Consider the following 18,984-nt stretch of genomic DNA (forward strand, 5'->3'; position numbering starts at 1 on the left):
TGACTCGTATGATTCTTGATGCTCTCAACTGTACAAGGTCCCAAGCGTTAGCATGGCCTTGGCGGAGGTGAGGTAGAGTATTGGGAAAGTTTCCATCTAACAAGAAGGCAGGTGGAAGTCAAAACTGAGTTAGCTGGGATCAGTGACGGAGTGCTTGCCTAGGGTACGTGAGGGCCTAGATCCAATCCTTAGCACTGAAAAGACTTACAGAGAATAACAAACTGATACTTACTGGCACATGGACATATACCTCAAAAGTTAAAACTGTTGATATGAATATGAAATGTTTACAGATGAGGAAACCCATACAACACAAAAGTATGTGACGAGCAGAGCATGTTACTTAGTTTCCAAACTCCCAAAACGTTTGCTTTTTATTGTTCTATGTCATCTACATGTGACATGAATAAATAATTAAGTCATTACATGGTACATTGTTGGCATACAAAATGCATATTTAAAACATGTTATTCCCATACAAAATACATACACATTTGAAAATCCATGAGAATAATAAGAAATAATTTAGCATATCTAATCGTATGGTTTTAAAATTTAGAAAATGCTTGTGAAAATATTTTGCAAATAAACACTAATGAACAATTAAAAAGATATAATCACAAACACTGTAGGCTCTGAAAATATTATAATCCATGGAAATTCAAAATAAGAAAACAATGAAAATACAGGCAACAAGCATTTCATACATGGACAACTGAGAAACAACCCCATAAACGCCACAAATTCAAACACTCATGTACACCCTCAAAGCACAGCACACGAGAACCACACTCACAGATTATTTACTCTTACTTTGCACACAATTCTAACAAGCTTGGTTGTCTGGTCTTCCAGCCCACAGCTCTATTCAGAGAGGTGACATAATTCCCGGTGTTGACAAAGTCCAGGGTGCAGGGCATGCAGACAGCAATGTGATAGGACAACTGACGACAAGGAGAGAAACAGGGAGTGGGAGACAGAAATAGTATAAAAAAGTCGACAAGAACTTAAAGGAAAACAAGACAGCATCGAGACCATTTACTGAAGGGACAACTCAGAAACCCTGGGAGGAGACTTCAATCCTGCAGTGCAGAACAACAGCGGATCTGCAAAGGGGCCTGTGGGCCACACACACTGCGCTTCCTTCTAAGTTCAAAGACTCCAGTTCATACACAGTTCATGTGTCTCAGGTGGGTGGGATTGCTGCTCCAGCTGCTGGACAATTCACAGAGACAGAGCACTCCATTTCGTCATCAGAGCCCTCTGCCTTAAGGCTCCTTCCTTTAGCCTTCCCTGGTCAGCTCTTGGCTTCCGTGGGGCTAACCTTAGCAAGCACTAGTGCTGTCAACATGAAACCGGGAAAGCAAAGGGTTTCAGAGGCCACCTTGATGCACACAGAGGCACCTTCAGCCAGACTCCAGCTTCATCCCCTCCATTCTGGCCTCTGCTCACTCTGCACTTCCAGGAACACACATAGGCCTGGTCACTGCCTGCTCATCTCTCACTGACTCCTCTCTAGCTGCTCTTTCCCTTGCGCGCCTCTCTCTCCTCCTCTCCTCTCCTCTCCTCTCCTCTCCTCTCCTCTTCTCTTCTCTCTCTCTCTCTCTCTCTCTCTCTCTCTCTCTCTCCTCACCCTTCGACAGTAAACAGTCCTTTCCTCTTTTTCCCACGGGAAACTTCTGTGCAAGCCTTCACGTTAGATCCCTGAGCTCACTTCCACTACATGGCTGCCTCAGAGGGAGAACAACCAGGGCTTTTGTTGTTTACTTTGTTCAAACTCTGAACATCTAGTGCAGATGGTCTTTTTTTTTCTAGAACACTCTTACTCCCTGATTATCACCTTCTGATTACTCCTTAACCACTGCGGCTGTTTTTGCTTGATTCTATCTCTTATTCTTGACTAACCCATCCATTCTGAGGTTTTCAACTGCTAGTTCTATGTGAACCTTCCCATGGGATCTAGGCAGCACTCCTAGCTGCCCCAGTTCCAACAACCACCGCATTCACCCAGACGCCAGGTGAGACCAGGCACACCCCTTGAATGCAATCCCCTAAGAATCTTCACTGTCTACTGTCTCTCCCACGCTCTCTATACTCATCTCTGCCTCATTTCCTCCAAGCCCACAGTGCAGTCAGACACTCCTTTTGAAATGCAATTCTGGCCAATCCCAACGAAGCTTAAATTCAATCACGGGTTCTCAGAGGCCTTGGATATTTTTCATGGCTTCCTAAAAGGTCTTTATGATCTCTCACTTGGTTGGAGCAATTCTAGAACCAGACCTTTCCCCTCACATATGAAGGCCACTTAAACTTCTTCAGTTGTCCAGCTCCCACAACCATGCTTCATTTATTTGCATGCTCTAACTCAGTCTCACCCAGAGTGCCCTGAGGTGTCTTCTAAAAGAAAATCCAAAAACGAGTGCACTGGAAGGATTTACATAGTAAAACTAGTACTTTGAAGGTATTAAGAATTCCCAACAGGATTAGTGAAAATAAATATTTCATGTATCTCAAAGACAAAGGTGTAGAAGCCATTATAAAACAAAAGGCACAAATTTAAACAATCACTTTAGTATTAATTGGGAGATACAAGTATTACTGTAAAATTAAAGACTGAAAATGAAAAATACATTTCTTTTTTGGTGTCACGATCAAAACCTGGATATCTGTGAATGCTTTCCCCGTCTATTTCTGAACTGGGCTGGGGTAATGGGATAATTGTCAACAAACTTCAAACAGTTTCCTCAAGCTCTATCTTCAAATACACCCACCTCTTGTCTGATAAGGCCAGACAGATCTTTCTGAACTTATATACCTCTTTGTACAGACACATCATTTTAAAAAATGAACAAGGAATTCTAGCTATTATTTCTACAGCAGTGTCTTGGACAGTCTCCATCTATGTGAGTCCCACAGGTATAAACAGAGGTTATTATGGTCTGGTTCACTGTGATAACCCATTCTATCCGGATCAGACTGTGAATTTTCAAAAAAATCTCATGCTGTGTAAGAATTGTGCAATAAAAGCCATGTTGGTACACAACCCCTCATTTTGCCTATGGAGTTACAGGAATGGGAGTGAACCCCTCAAGCACACAACACAAGTTCACTCAACTTAAAATTCCTGATGTGATGTATTGTCCGGAGACGAGTATAATTTGCTAAGCCATTGTAAATTGGATTTTAGATTTTGATCTCAAGACAAATGTGTCAGATTCTACATGGTCAGTCTAGTCTCTGACCATGCCTGGCTCTGTCTATCCATTTCAGCATCTTTCTCTCAGCATCCCAGCCTCTGCTCCTCGGTGTAGCTTTGAAGCCTGCCTGGAATTCACTTTGTAGATCAGGTTAGGCTCAAACTCACAGAGATCCGCCTACCTCTGCCTCCTTAGTGCTAGGATTAAAGGTGTGCGCCACCACTGTCCTGCTTCCTTCCCTCTTCAGCCAGCCACCTCCATTCTTGGCAAGAACAGACAGGGAGCTTATCCAGGCAGATGCACAGTTGGCTCTGCCTTTCTTCTGGTGTGGAAAAATGAGAGGGGAAGAAAGCAGAGATGACACTAGACAGGGATTCAGGGTGAGGAAAGTGAGAGGAAGAAAAGCGAGGATGGGGAGCTGCAGAACTGAGTGGGCGTGCTGCTAGATGACGTAACCCGGGCATGACAGTCAAATCAGCACAGTGACATGCAAAAGCCCAAGACACCGTCATCATACTTTCAGAGGCATGGCAACTGGAAGCTCTGGGCAGTCACAAGCACTGAACTGCAGCCCCAGAATCAGGTGTATCCACTAATGATATCAAAGTTCACTTTCTTATTATATCTACACTGTGTTCCCAGGTATTCCTAAAATTTTACAAACAGCAAATAGTTAAGCATGGTTTGGTGGGCACAGGGTGTGCAGTCTACGTACAGCACATGCTCTGCTTTACTCATGATTTGCAAAGATTTTTTTGTGTTGACAGGAGACATATTAGTATCATTCCATAATCTGATTCCTCCCAATCTTCACTACTCATAATGAATATTCTGACAAATGTTTATCCTCAAGATTTGGTTTGGTTTGGTTTATGTGTGGTGTTCATGTGTGGAGACATGCTCACATCTGTGGGCACATGTGTTCATGTGTGGAGAGGACTATGTTGATTATGTTGGGTATCTTCCAAGATGGCACACCATCTTACATATTGAAACAATGTCTTCTAAGAGCTGGCCACTTGGCTGGATAGCTTGTCAGTTTGCTCTGGGGTTCCTGATTGCACCTCTGTGGATTACAAGCAGGCCACCATGCCCACTGACCTTTGCATGGTTTCTGGGAGCCAAACTCAGCAGCAGACACACCAACTACAGAGACATGCCTGGAACCCCCAAAGTTTTCTTATGGAGTATGAAATCTAACAAGAACACTCAGGAACCCTATCATTCCTGGGACATTCCACGTATATATGGCCAGTTCATTCACAATTATATTGAGTATCTGACATTCTTAGAGATAAGAAAGGTGGATGGTTGGGAACTCCAGGAACTGTATCAAATGCAGTCACTCCATCTGTGCTTACGCTATGTGAACACATGTGCCGTCAAAAAAGTCATGCCTGGCATTTTAACTACAAAGGAGAAAAGGTAGGCTGAGCCACTGATGGAGGAAGGTCATTGGTTAAATAAAAAGAAACTGCTTGGCCCTCATTGGTTAGAAGATAGGTGGGAGGAGTAAACAGAACAGAACGCTGGGAGGAAGAGGAAGTGAGCTCAGACTCCACACCTCTCCTCTCGGGAGCAGACGCCTCAGAGAGACGCCATGCTCCCAGCTCCCAGCTCCCAGCTCCCAGGCAGACGCACGCGAAGCTCCGACCCAGGATGGACATAGGCTAGAATATTCCCGGTAAGCGCACCTAGGGGCGCTACACAGATGATTAGAAATGGGCTAAATTAATATGTGAGAATTAGCCTAGAAGAGGCTAGATAGAAATGGGCCAAGCAGTGATTAAATGAATACAGTTTGTGTGTTGTTATTTCGGGCATGAGCTAGCCAGGCAGCCGGGGTGCTGGGGACGCAGCCCCGCCGCCCTTATTACTACAAGCCACAGAGTTACAGCCTTCTACCACAGTTTCTGGATTGCTCACACTGGTTTTTGTATTTGTTATCTGTGTGTTAGCATTTCAGTTACACAGTTCCTTAGGGACATTGTACTCTCGACTGAATATAATTATGAATAATTAAGATACACCTCAAATTTTTACTCAATAATTTATAAAAGTATAATTTATGGCTTAAATACTTACATAAAATCATCAGCTTAAGATTTTAAATGGGGAAAATAAAGAGTGAAAAGACAAGTTAACACTAACCAGCTAAACTGTCTATCTTCTTCCTAGCACCACTGGAAATACCTCTGACATGAAAAGTAAAACAATACAAAGAAGCCCCTGGTAGAGCTGGGACTCCCACCCCAGAGATGGGCCCCAAACATTTCAGGAATCAGCATGATAACATATATTAAAGCCATAAAAACACTCACATTCTAATCTTACAGTTACCCCCAACTGATTACGTGGAAGAGTCAACCCCCCCCCCCATTTTCTCTAGAAAAGACAGTAAGAGACATGGGGGTGGGGTGGGGGCTGTGCCTGCAGTAAGCCTAAGAGATGTGCTCTATTGTCTATTAGGAGACAAAGGATCAGGGGCTGTTGTACAAACCCCAATTGTAACAACCTCATTCTTTCTCATATTTCACACTATTATTTCGGGTTCCGTCATTACAGGTTACCCTATGAACTTTGACCTCTAATATGTTCATGTCCAGAGAATCTGAAGGAAGCTAGGAAGGTGCCTGAGAAGAACATGGGTTTCCCTGGTGACTTCATTTCTGCTTTCTGGGTTCAATCAGTTCCCATATTTTGTTTTCTTACTATGAATATTAACATTGAAGATAAAGCTAAAATACTGGGAATAACAGGACAGAAACAAAGGTGGGAAAAGGTCAGCGGTTTAAAGAAACTTGAGGTGTGCCTTTAGAGAGTCTCACAGTCTCGTCCCCAAGGGTTTATTCTACTGTGAGGGCAGAGCTTCTATGAGAACTAAGTGCCCAGAACTGGTCGCCATGGGGACAGCTGCACAGGGAAGGCTGCATGCTAGGGTTCTGTCCCAAAGCACTGAGCCTGTGATTACTGATGCACAGGAGTGAGTGCCCACACTTAGGAAATGGTCAGGATTCTGAGGTTCTAAGTCACCTCTCTGCAGGTAACTCTGGAAAATGGGGCAGTGGACCTGGTGGTGTTCCCCAGAATCCCACACCTGGGGACATGTGATAGGAGGATCAATAGTTGGGTGAGACAATGAAACCCTGTGTGGAAAGGAAGGAGGGAGGGAAGGAAGGAGGCTGGCTGGCTGAAGGCATGGAGAGAGTACAATCGAGTCTTGCTGTTTAAAACTTTTGAGGGAACAGAGACATATTTCAGTGGGTAGACTGCTTGCCTAGCAATCTGAAGTCTCTGGGTTCAAACCCACCATCAATCAAAGAGCCAACCAAAAACAAAACAGTATTTGCTTAAGCAGGCTTCAACAGTCTGCTTACTTGCTATAAAATGGAAAAATTTTACTATTAAATTATGTTGACCTTAATAAACTCCATGAAAATGATCATAGCAAAAATGTAAAGAACTGTTTAAATAAAGGGCAAATGAGTAAGAGACTCATGAGTGTTCTACTATCATCAGCCCATGACAAATGTCTAAATTATCTTTCAAAAATTCTATTCCACAATGTTAAAAAAAAATCTATCAGTTCAAAGTAGCTAAGAGAATGCTAGAGTTCATATGCAGAGAAACCATTCACGTGCATATGCAAGCCCACAATAGTGAAAAAATGAGACTGAAGGAGGGTGTCTATGCCCACAGACATCAACCGGTGGTTAAGTCACTCCCTCAGACTCAGGGAGGGTGTCTATGCCTACAGACATCAACCGATGATTGGGTCAATCCCTCAAAACCACTGTAACCACACAGTTACTTCAGGTCTCATTTCCAGAAGAGAAAAGAAAAAGAATTTCACACACTACTGAGTATCTGGAGAACAACAACAAAAGGCTACATACACAGGGGACTCTCAGCCTCAGTACCCAAAGCTACACAGGCTATCCCAATCCCTCGGTTCATACTACACATTAGCATCAAACATTCACTTATATATCCCAAGCAACCTAACCTGTGGTCCTGATTGCTGAGGTGTGTTTGCATTGCTATGGCTCAATACAAGCCCAAGGTGTCCCATACAAACAAGGGTGCCATGGTGACTGGATGAGCTGTAGGCAAGGGCTTGAGCCTTGGAGGGGCAGCAAGGCTTGGGAGTCGGTCAAGGTTCCTTGATGGGCAGGACAGGAAGGAAGACTAACTGAGTGTTTACTGGGACAGGGAAGGAATGGCTGCTGCAGGGGGCTGGCAGGAGGAAGGAGGCATTCCCACAGTTACAAGTGAGGGTTTCTACTCTCTACCCTGCTGGATGCTCTTTTACCCCACAATGACATGTCCTGGTGGAGTACTCACAACTTTCCAGTACGAGCCCTCAGCCCTTCTGTGTTAAGGGAGGCTACATGGGACAAAAGCCCCTCAGAGCTGCAGGGGAAGAACTCACAAAATAGGTACTAAATGTTATCTGAACACCGAAAAAGTAAAGAAATGAACACGTGGTTATTTGTATATTTAAATCCAGTGTAAAAGTTCTTGGGGTAGTCCTGTGCATAGAAAATAAACTTTATTTTTTGTATCACCATACTATTTTCTATAACAAGCAAGCCTATTTATGCTTTTTGGGGGGGGGGTTGTTTGTTTTTATTGTTTGTTTGTTTTGTTTTTGAGGCAGGATCTTTCTATATAGCCTGGTTGTCGTGGAACTCACTGTGTAGACCAGACTGGCCTGGAACTTAGACCTGCCTCTGCCTTCTGAGTTCTGGATTAGAGGAGTGTGCCACCATACCCAGATCTACTTATGCTTTTTAAAGTCAGCTCTTTTCCTGGATAGAGTGAGGGTCTCATACTGCTCTACAGGCAGCAACCACTGAGATGCAACCCTGATTTCCCTCTTGGAAGAACTTGCCATTGGTTCAGTCCCACAAAAAAAGCAATTAGCTGAGTTTCTGACCTCGCGATCTGTGGCAGTTAGGCAGCTGAGTGAGCCACACTCTGCCAGAGCAGCCTTTAGTTGGTACCTAAGCATGTGGATAGGGGCAAGGGAGGAAGTGACATGGCCAGGCACCTGCTCCCCTGTTGAATGTTCTTACTCTAGTACTAGGGAGTTTAGCTAGAGGTTGTGGAGCAGTGTGGCTCTCTGACTCTCAGGATCCTCTCTTTGCTTCGCTTTCATTCTACCTAGGATGCTCATTTAACAGACTGGGACATGAGACACAGCTCTTGATAGCAAAACAGGATACATCAGCTCAGACGCTGTCACTTTAGTACAAATCATGTCATTGCCATGTTCTAGAGAGCACTGCTACAGATGGCCGACTACAAGACAAAAAGAGAGAAGCAGCAACCAGACTTTATAGGTACAAATGAACCCTAAATTTCCTATCACAAGGCCAGCATACTCAACTGTGTACTCATGCATGCTCGTGAGCGTGCATGTGTGTATACATATGCATTTGTGTGTTGTATGAAGAGGAAGGTAAGAACAATCAAGTCACTGGCTCCGAGTTAACGGTTTTATTGGTTACTCTTTTCTATCAAATAGCCTAGAACAGCTGTTTTTCTTGGCCACTGAGCAACAGGAACCCTGCCTTACCAGAACACCTTTATAACATGACACCAAGCAATGCCCCACCGACTCTCGCCCCCATTCTCTCTCGTGCACACACACACACACACACACACACACACACACACACTTACTTTTAATCACAGTCCCAATAAATACTACATCAAAGCAACCCATGCACACCTCACTTCCATTACTGCAATTTCAAAATATATAAGACAGCTAACAGCTAGGAAAGATTCCCTTCCTACAAGCCATGCTATTCACCAGCAACACTCAAGTTAGTTACTCCACCTTAGTATCTATCTGCCCTCTATAAAATCCTTGGTACTTTGATGTTGGTGACCAAAGAAAACCTAAATACAAAACTATGAATGTTCTTGAAGGAATACAAGTGAGTTAAATTGATGCAACCCTACTGCCCAGCATATGGTTCATCATTTAACCACAATGACAGGTTCATGCGAATATTAAAAGCATTAAGTGAGGAAACTCATAGAGAACGAAGCAGAAATACAACATATCAACAACATCCTCGCTGCCATTTCATGCGGGATGAAAAACCCAACAGGAGAGGACAAGAGAAATCAGCAGAAGGAAGAGTGTGGGTGGTGTACTGCTTATCCAAGGGGAAAGCACTGAGTCCCTCTCTTGGTCCAGCATTTATCCAGTGAAACTCAACCTTTATGCTGGAGTCAAGTGACCTCTAATGTTTAAATCTAGAAAATAATAATGTTTATAACAACAATGTAGTATCAAAGTAATTAGTTTCATCAGCTGAACATGATTAAATATTACATATAATACTGATTAAAGGCTATGTTTTAATACAGGAAATAATAATTTATTATCTAACATATAGTAGTAATAATAATAGTACTAATTTCCCTTGGAAACAGCCACAGTCCCTACAGTCAGGGACACATTAAACAGGTGAATGGAAAGAGGTGCTAAAGGGGGTGACAACCACACTAGGGGTGCTACAGCCTTGTTGCTGGGGGTAAATTCCTCTTGACTATGCTATACTCTTTCCGCATAAAGATTGAGGGAAGGAGATAAGAGGTAGGCACAGATCTCACTGAGAAAAAGCTACATAAAAATTATAATTTTAATTATACTTTATTGTATTAATATATTATATTATTGTCATCACTAATTTCATATACAGTTATGCTTTTGGGGAGTTTAATTTCTGCTTCATGTTATAATTGTCATCATTTTTTTTTAAAACAGTGTTGTTTTTCTCATTCATTTATTTATTTATTTATTATGTACACAATATTCTGTCTGTGTGCATGCCTGAAGAGGGTACCAGATCTCATTACAGATGGTTGTGAGCCACCATGTGGTTGCTGGGAATTGAACTCAGGACCTTTGGAAGAGCAGGCAATGCTCTTAACCGCTGAGCCATCTCTCCAACCCTAATTGTCATCATTTGTATGACATCATCAATAATGTAACAAATGGCTAAGAAATTCTAAGGCTTGCAGCCCAAACAGTGTTCTAAGAGCAGGCACATTCCATGACTTTCCTTGGATTGACCTCTTGAATTAGCCACTCTTTTACTGTCCCCAACACCTGGCTGACAGATGCCTGAGGCACAAGCTGGCCGCCTCTTGTGCCACACGCGCTTTCTGCTCCCACCAGCTGGACTTCATGATGGAAGCAGAATTCACTGCATCTTCCTAGAGCTGCTGAGGCCAGCTGACTTATTTTAATTATGAAGTTTAATTATAGAAGCTGACTAAATGAGCATAAAAGACAAATATGGTTTCTATGAAAACTAAACTGGCAGCTTTAGAAAGACTTTCCAGAGGCAAGCCACTAAGAAGAAAGCTGTGGGCTAGATGTGGCACGACAACTGGACAATGAGAGGGAATTATAGAAAGGCTCAGTGCTAGAGGACATCACTAGCTTGTCCCATTAATACGAGGCAGCGTGCCCAGCAGAACCAGTGTCAGCAAGGCACTGGGACCCACAGGAGTAATGTCTATGTCGGAAATATCTCAGAGAGATGTATTGTTAACAATTACTTGCTTTAGATGGTGTTTTCATTTAAGCACTTACACTGGTTGGAACCAGGGTATTTTCTAGGCTCCAACCCACCAACTGCTGGGTTTGGGCTTCTGAGTTTATGAGCTTCTGTGAATCAGTAAGACGACTCACTCTGGACTCTAGGAATTCAAATTCTGATTCCATACCTTTGAAAGATAAAAATACTTAAAAGAAGGTTCCCCCTTTCTTTCATCTGGCATAATAGAGACGAGGGAAGAATGACAGAGAACACGGCTGTCCCTCCCAGAACAAAGGAGTTCCTTGACAGCCTATCGCCTAAGCCCTAGGACTCTCCTCTGGAAAGTGTGACTAACAACACATCTTCTCCCTCATGTGCACCGAGAGTCAGAAATACAAACCGTCATCTCAAAGGCTTATCACAGAGCCTGGTCCACCAGTGCTAAAAACTGCTCATGCCAAATATTATTACACTGCCCAGAAGGCAAAGGCTACTAGTGAACATAAAGCATGCTCACTTAGATGTCAGACTCAAAGTCAGTGTCGAGGACAGGCGGAACAAGATGGCTTCTCAGAGATCCGCGAACACTCAGAAAAGCGTAGAAAAATTCTGAAGTAATATATAGCAGGAATTCTTGGTTGGAGGCAATTAATCCCAAAGAACATCTGGCAATACTGGACATATTTTCATCTGTGTTCACTGGTGGGGAGGGACACAGAGAAAACCTACTGGCATCTAGGAAGTGGTGGCCAAGCATGCTAATCTTACAGGGTACAGGACAGTGTCCACCTTTACAAAGAACAATCAGCCCCTAAATGCAAAGTTGGTGAGTCTGAGAAACCCACTGCCCTCACATGCAAAAGAAAAACTGTTTCTAAATCCAAACTCCAGAAAGTCACTTTAAAAATAAAAGTGGGATTTCCATTTTATTGGTTTCAGAAGCCATGATGTAGATACTTAGGAATAAGAGAGATTGGTGTTTAGTGATGAGACATGATTTTTTTTTACCTGTAAACCTTCAATAGTGTCTGTTCTACAGTAATCTTAAAAACACTGAGAGTCTAGAGTGAGCAATCTCATAAAGCTAGAAGGAATTCTGCATCTGAGACTAAACTTCAGGAGAATGGATCTAAGTAACATTTCAAACACTACACAGTAGTCAGCAATCACAACCTCACTGGAGGTGTTAAAAAGCAAGAAGCCTCAGCACAGGCCTCTTCACACAGCTGCAGAGAAAGCCAACTACCCAGGGACCACAGTAAATGGTGACCATCATGCTTCTAGTGTGGGTGTCTGGATGGCAGATCAAGTCCTTGATTTCAATGCCATTCAAAAACACTAGAAAATTGATAGAGTCCGTTTAGACTATTTTTCAAAAATCATCCTGCTGGGTTTTTTTTTTAATTGCTTTTTTTTGAGACACGGTTTCTCTATGTAACAGCCTTGCTGTCCTGGAACTCAGTCTGTAGACCAGGCTGGCCTTGAATTCACATGCCTCTGTCTCCCAAGTGCTGGGATAAAAGGCAAGCGCCACCACTGCCTAGCCATCCTGCTATTCTTAAAAGTACAAAATAAAACTATGGAATCTCAGATGTGCACACACACACACACTCTTTTAGCCTACCACCTACAAGACTAGAAAAGAAACCACCAAAACATTAAAGGTTAAGGGTGCTTCCACCTTTAGTGTCTTTTCTACTCAAACTGAAGCCTACATTCAGAACTCATTGGTTATGAGACTTTAATCACATAATGAATTTTTTTTTTTTACCAGTGGTGCTCTGAAAGGGACAGAAATATAACTTTCATAAAAGATTCAGGAGGTAACGAAAAGTACTAACAAATGGGGGAGTATGAAAACTATTTAGTAATTTTTAAAAAGCTGTATCTAACAGTTTCAACTTTACATATATATGTAATTTCTAAGACATTTCAATACCCTAAGGGGGAAAGAACTACTACCAAAATGAAAGAAAAATCATACCAAAAAGCTAGTGAAACATTTTAGCCATCATAACAAAGAACCCAAGCACGTCTCATGTCACACTGCTAAAACAGTCGGTACATGTTTCCTGTCACTTTTTTCCCTACGAGTAGAGCAAACTAAAAAAAAAAAAAAAAAAAAAAAATGTAATATTTACTCACCCTTCTGGTAGAAGAATTTCCTATAATAGTATGCGCCGAGGTCCACGTGTTCCACGGTGTACCTTTTCACCCTGTCTAGGTGCAGCATCAAGCTTTCCTTGGGCACTTCGAGAACCGCCACCCCTGCGTTCGTACAGTGAGAGCTGAGGGTGGACTCGAAGGAGGCACTTTCACACCCACTGAAGGAGCCAGAATTTGACTTCGACAGGCTGATCTTCCTCTCGCCTTCCCCACCAATCTCGTTCCGAAAATATGGACAGCTCATGACCAGCTCATTGCTTTTGTCATCTCCTTGGTCCATGCCAAGGCTTCCTTTGGAATTCAGGTCCTCCGTGCTGCCCATAGGAGAGCTGAAGCTGGCTGAGTGAGACAAAGGTCCAGAGACTAAGGAAGCCACGGCAGCCGCTGAGGCTCCTGTGGTAGTGTTTCTCCTCTTAATCACGTTGTGCCTGTTCATAATGGCTTCATTCAAGTCAAACAAGATGCTCTGGACATCATAGTGGGCAAAGCACTTTGGACATGTCCAGGGCCTCACAGAATCTTCTGATCTGTTGTCTTCAAGGTCCGATGACTTCCCGAGTTCTTCACCTTTGGCATTGCGTAATTTACGAAAAATGGACGAGTCTCCAGTTTCAGACTTGGAGCGTCGCTTGAGTGGTTTTTCCCTTTCCTTGAAAAGCCTGAGGTTCTCTCTCTGTGAGATGGGCCCATCAATCACATCCAAGGAGAAACCAGAACCCTTGCCCCCACCGGTAATGAGGAAGTCACTGAGTTTGGTTGGAGTTGGACCTCGGTCAGATCTGTCATCTTTGTAGCCCTTTAACAAATCGAAGAAGCTTTCTCCGGATGTTCCCTGCTTGTCAATTGAAGATGTGCTACCGTATTCCCTGTGCAATGACGGCCCGGACTTGTAGGTGGGGGAGATACATTCATCAAAGCTATCCACATCAAGCTCACTTATGGTGATATCGCTGTTGCTGCGCTGCCGGATTCTGCGAAGGGCTTTCCTGGGGGAGCTGGGGTAGGCTTCGGGCATGAGGAATCTGGAGTCCATGTTCTCCGCCGGCCCTGTCTTGGTCTTCAGAGTGTTCTGTATGCTCTTCAGCATGGCTGAGTCATTGGAATTGAGGCTAACAGAACTCCCCTGACTCACAGGACTGCCTTTGGAGGACAGGCTCTCAAGGCAACTTGAGGTTTCTATTTCCTGGCTTGAGCGGCTGGATTCTTTCACATTTTCCTTTCTTGGAGGCCAATCTGCAATTCTTGCCCTAACCCCCATCTTGGGGACTCCAGGGGTAGAGGTTATATGGTGAGGACCTTCACTTCGAGGGGGCCCTACTGCAGCCATGACTGAAGATCCTAAGCTGCCATTTTGGGACCGGAAGCGACGCATGTAGAAGTCATCAGTGTGAACTTTGGGGGTGCCGTCTGTGCTGACAACAGAGGCTCTGTCTGCAGTGACAGGCCTTTCCGTCTGCGACCGCTTCAAGCTGGTCATGGTGTAAAAAGCAATCACTTAAATCCCTGCAGGAAGGATCACCATGTTTGTGTTCTAAATGTGCACTTCTGCTTTAGAGAATGGCTCGCAGAACATACAGCAGTCGTGTTGCGACCTTAAGCCTTTTCATTGAAAAGGTTAAATGGTGCCTTGTTTTCAGACCCTGGGAATCCAGACCTTCCCAACATTGTAATCCACAGTAGCTCCGTGCTGCACTCTAACAGAGGCTTCCTTCAGAAAAGACTCAACAGAACTTGCATCACTGGGACTCTGTCGTTGCCATAATCCCATGCTCCCCCTAAAGAGAGGAAGACAACCTGAATTAGCTTTTGATGAATACATTTATAATAAATCTGCAACTACTACAATCAGACACCCGGACAGGAGACTCAATACTGGATTGTGGTGCATAGTTCCAAAAGCCACATTTTAATAAAGGAGATGTGAAAGAAAAAAGTATAAACAATTAATAAACCTATCAATTACATTGTAAGAAGGGCTATGAATACGTCGGGTTAGCTGAATTGGGAGGGGTACCAGCTCGTTCTAGGGCATCGAGGCTCCTAAATGCAAGCACAGACTTTTGCTTCCATGACCTCTAATAATAGAGACATCATTCCACTGTGCTGACCAGAAGTTTGAGAGAAAACTAACCTAACCAGATAATAAGAGCAATGCAAGACAGCCTTCTGAGAATGCTAGAAATTAAACATGATTTTTATTGATTACGCTACAACACACTTTTAAAATTTCTTTCCTATTTCAAATCGATACTTATTTCCCTACAAAAGCTCACCATAGTTGGCAAGAGCAAATATACACAGAATAGAGAAAACAATCGGCGTTTCCTGGAGCCATCATACCCACCAGCATACGTCTGTTTTTTCCTCCACTTTCTTACTTACCCACATGAAGAATTCGGCAGAAGCAGCCGGCACTCACTTCCAGCTTTTCCCAAGCTCTCCTCACTTTCCTCTACTCTCAGGCTGGAAGTCTTAAGCTAATTCACAAAAAGCCTGCATTTCCTTAAGCACTGTGGCCTCCTCCACCCCATCAGTGCTAATTTATGACGACGACAGAAAGGAAATGCTGCTCTGGGCAGCCGGCTCCATGTCCTCCACCAGATTACAGAAAACTGCTGCCATCCTTCCAGGTGACGGGCAGGAAGATGAACTTCCTCATGAGCTCGTCAGGCAGGAGACAGCAGGCAGAGTGTGAGCACAGACTCCTGCATGGGTGCGTACATCCTGAAGAGAGGCACGGGATCCTTTTCCAGCATTCCGCAAATTGCACAAGAGGTGGCCTTTAAATTCTTGCCAGATACATGTTTGGAAAGATGCTGCTGAACCAGCACCGAGCTGACAGGGCGGCATTGTCTACAAATCACGCTCTGACACTGAGGAGGACCGCACACTGCATGCTGCACTCAATGGTAACAAGCACTTACTTCCACGATAATTAAGCATCTCGCTAGTCAGCTTCCTGCCTCCAAGGCAGCCGGCTTTCATTCCTCCGGCAGCACGCAGAATCGGTTTAGGAGACTCGTTGCTATTTAAAGCTGGAACATTTAGGGGTGTTTCAAAAACTGCTCCCTGCCTGCAGACTGCAGGGCTCTTGCCGGATAGGTTTGATTAGTCGGTCAGATAAATGCCCATTGTCTTCACTCACACTCCTCTTCCATGCTTCATAAAAGGGATAATGGTTTTGCACTGCCAAGTAATTAAACCTGGCTCTTAAGCTTCCTAGATACTTCTCCAGCCAGACCGCTATGATTTCCTGTACATTCCGGAACTTTACATGCTGCTCATTCAATTGCTAGCCTTTAAGTAGAACAACATGCTAACTGTTGCTCACAGCAGCAGCTAGGGTCAGCACGTGTGGCCACAGCTGAGGTTCAAGAAGCACCGCATCTAAAGTGGGAGGGCAACCGATCAACTGGACAAATGAGAGCACCTGCCCTGCTTAAAACAACAACAAAGGGAATTCAATAAAGTGGCTCTCGGGGAAATAATACACTAGCATAAAATAATTCTTAAGAGTCAAGTGTTTTCTGTATTCTCACAGACTTACAAAAACCAAATAAATTATCTTCCATTCCATTTCCACAAGTCTCACCAATAATAAACATTTCAGTTCTTTTTAGAAAATGATTTACCACAGAATTGATCCTTCCTTGACCCTTCATTTTGAGGAAGGGTCTCAATCCATAGTCTTGGCTGGCCTTGAACATACCAGGCCCTTCCTGCCTCAGCTTTCCAGGTGCTTAGATTACAGGCATTTGCCACCAAACCCTACATATAAAAGTGACTTTTTAAAGACAGGGAAGTCATTCCCATTATAGAAATAATCTAAAAGCTGGAACCGGGCACAAAACATAAAACCAACCTGGGAACATCCAACCTCTACCACCAATGGTTTCTTTTCTATATCACTTCACTTCTTATTGTTTAAAAAGATTATTTGTGCAAATAAATATGTGTGTGTGTTCGCACGCACACGTGTGCATACTTTATGAGTTCCAGTGAAGCATCACATTCCTTAGCACTAGAGTTATGGAGCTGGGAACTTCATGTGGGTGCTGTGACTCAAACCTGATGTGGGATTCCGCTCTGTATGCTGTGAATATGTTCTATTACCATTGGTTAATAAAGAAGCTGCTTTGGCCTATGACAGGGCAGAATAAAGCCAGGAAAATCCAATAAAGCGGGAAATCAAACAGAGATATATAGAGAGATTGGCAGAGTCAGAGAGACACCATGTAGCTGCTGAATGAGACAAACGCCAGATCCTTACCAGCAAGCCACAGCCTCATACCAATACACAGATTAATAGAAATGGGTTAATTTAAGATGTATGAGTTAGTTAATAAGAAGCCTGAATTAATAGGCCAAGCAATGTTGTAATTAATATAGTTTCTGTGTGATTATTCGGGTCAGAGCAGCCGAGAAATGAATGAGGAGTCTCTGGCTACATGAACCCAGGTCCTCATCTGCAAGAACTGAAAGTATCCTTAACCACTAACCCATCTCCAGCCCTACTTGCTATGGTTTAATATACTTTTAATATTATAATTTCTTAGCAATTTAGTCTTATTATGATAAATTTTTATTTCAAAATATAGAAGAGCATATGGGGGAAGAGGGCATGGTTTGATGACCCATCAAACCAAAGAGGTGAACAAGCAACTAAGTTAAATAACAAAGTTTTCTTCAACTGTGAAGATTCCAACCACTCCCCACCCTCCTCTTTCCTACCCTATCTCCCTTTCTCTTCCTTTTCCCCTTCCTTATTTATTTACAACATTATCTTCATTTGAGATACAATATAAATTTTGGCAGCAGGTGAGCAATATAGAAATAAAGATGCTTATTAAGTCACAACTTGAAAATCAGGATGTCTCTCCATACAGATCAATAACACTCTGCACCCTCAAGAGTACCTCAAGAGTAGACTGAAGTAGCAAACATGCTGATGATCACTAATAGTTCAAGCAAACATCAACCAAGCTGCCCAGACATTGTTAGGAACAGTAGGAAGCAACAGAATTGAACAGAGGAGCAGTATGACTTCATAGCACATTAACTCTATCACAAAACATTTCTTTATCACATGTTGAATTAATTTTACAGCTCTCCATATTATATATTTCCAGTGAATCCATTTACTTAGATTCCTAACCCCATGGAGAGGTGATGTGGGATTCCCCTCTGTATTCTGTGAATACCATTGGTTAATAAAGAAACTGTCTTAGGCCTGCGCAGGGCAGAATAGAGGTAGGCAAGGAAAACTAAACTGAATGCCGGGGATGGGGGTGGGGGGAGGCAGAGTCAGAAAGAAGCCATGGAGTTGCCTCCAGAGACAGACACACTGAAACTTTGCTGGTAGGCGACAACCTTGTGGTTATACACAGATTAATAGAGATGGGTTAAATTAAGATATAAGACTTAGCCAGAAATACATTTAAGCTATTGGCCAAACAGCTTTGCAAATAATATGGTTTTCTGAGTTTTTCAGCAGGGAACAAACCAGTGGCCTCATACAACAGACTGGCACCTCAACGTGTGCTAGCTAAATCTACATAAAACCTGAGAGAGCTTGAAAAGGATTCTAGACACTAAAATCAAAGTTTAGCTGCATTCTTTCCTCCCCAGAATGGGCTTTGCTTGATGGCAGAATGCGGTGGCTCCTTTACGAGAGGGTTTCCTGATTCAGAGGTAGCAGAAAAAAAGTCACACAGTTTTGAAATGGTGGATTTCTGGGCCTTGCTGCTAGCACAAACGGCTCTGACTCTTTCAGGAGGTCTGGCTATGGAGCATTTAAATGGGTTCTGTGAATAAAGTGCTACAACTTGCTTAACGGCAACATAGACATGCTGTGTGCCTAAAAATGGGGCACTGTACATGGCTCCCAGAGGCACTGAACAAACCTCTGCCATGTCGGACTGGATGGAGCCCAAAGACAAAGCAACCTTAATACTAGCCAAGCCGTTTAACATTTTAAGAAGCTGTCCTGGTCAGAAATGGATTACAGATATGCAATAAGGACAGATTCAGACACAAAAGACCTCTAAATGAGA

General features: G+C 43.2%; 1 protein-coding gene across 8 annotated transcripts in view; it reads right to left on the reverse strand.

The window, feature by feature from the left end:
• Nucleotides 1-18,984, reverse strand: part of Sipa1l1 (signal induced proliferation associated 1 like 1) — a 288,200-nt gene that overhangs the window by 97,445 nt on the left and 171,771 nt on the right. For 7 of the 8 annotated variants that reach the window (XM_041658470.1, XM_041658472.1, XM_041658465.1 and 4 more), the window contains one exon: nucleotides 12,911-14,706. In XM_041658470.1, coding sequence (XP_041514404.1) covers nucleotides 12,911-14,408 — 1,498 coding nt within the window. In that variant the 5' untranslated portion in view covers nucleotides 14,409-14,706. Of the gene's footprint in view, nucleotides 1-12,910; nucleotides 14,707-15,313; nucleotides 15,800-18,984 lie in introns of those variants that run through there. The other variant, XM_041658471.1, reaches the window with a different exon arrangement.

Source organism: Microtus oregoni, unplaced genomic scaffold (assembly GCF_018167655.1).
Source record: "Microtus oregoni isolate MIOR12 unplaced genomic scaffold, Mior012 000009F_ref0000495, whole genome shotgun sequence".
In the NCBI taxonomy this organism is placed as follows: domain Eukaryota; kingdom Metazoa; phylum Chordata; class Mammalia; order Rodentia; family Cricetidae; genus Microtus; species Microtus oregoni.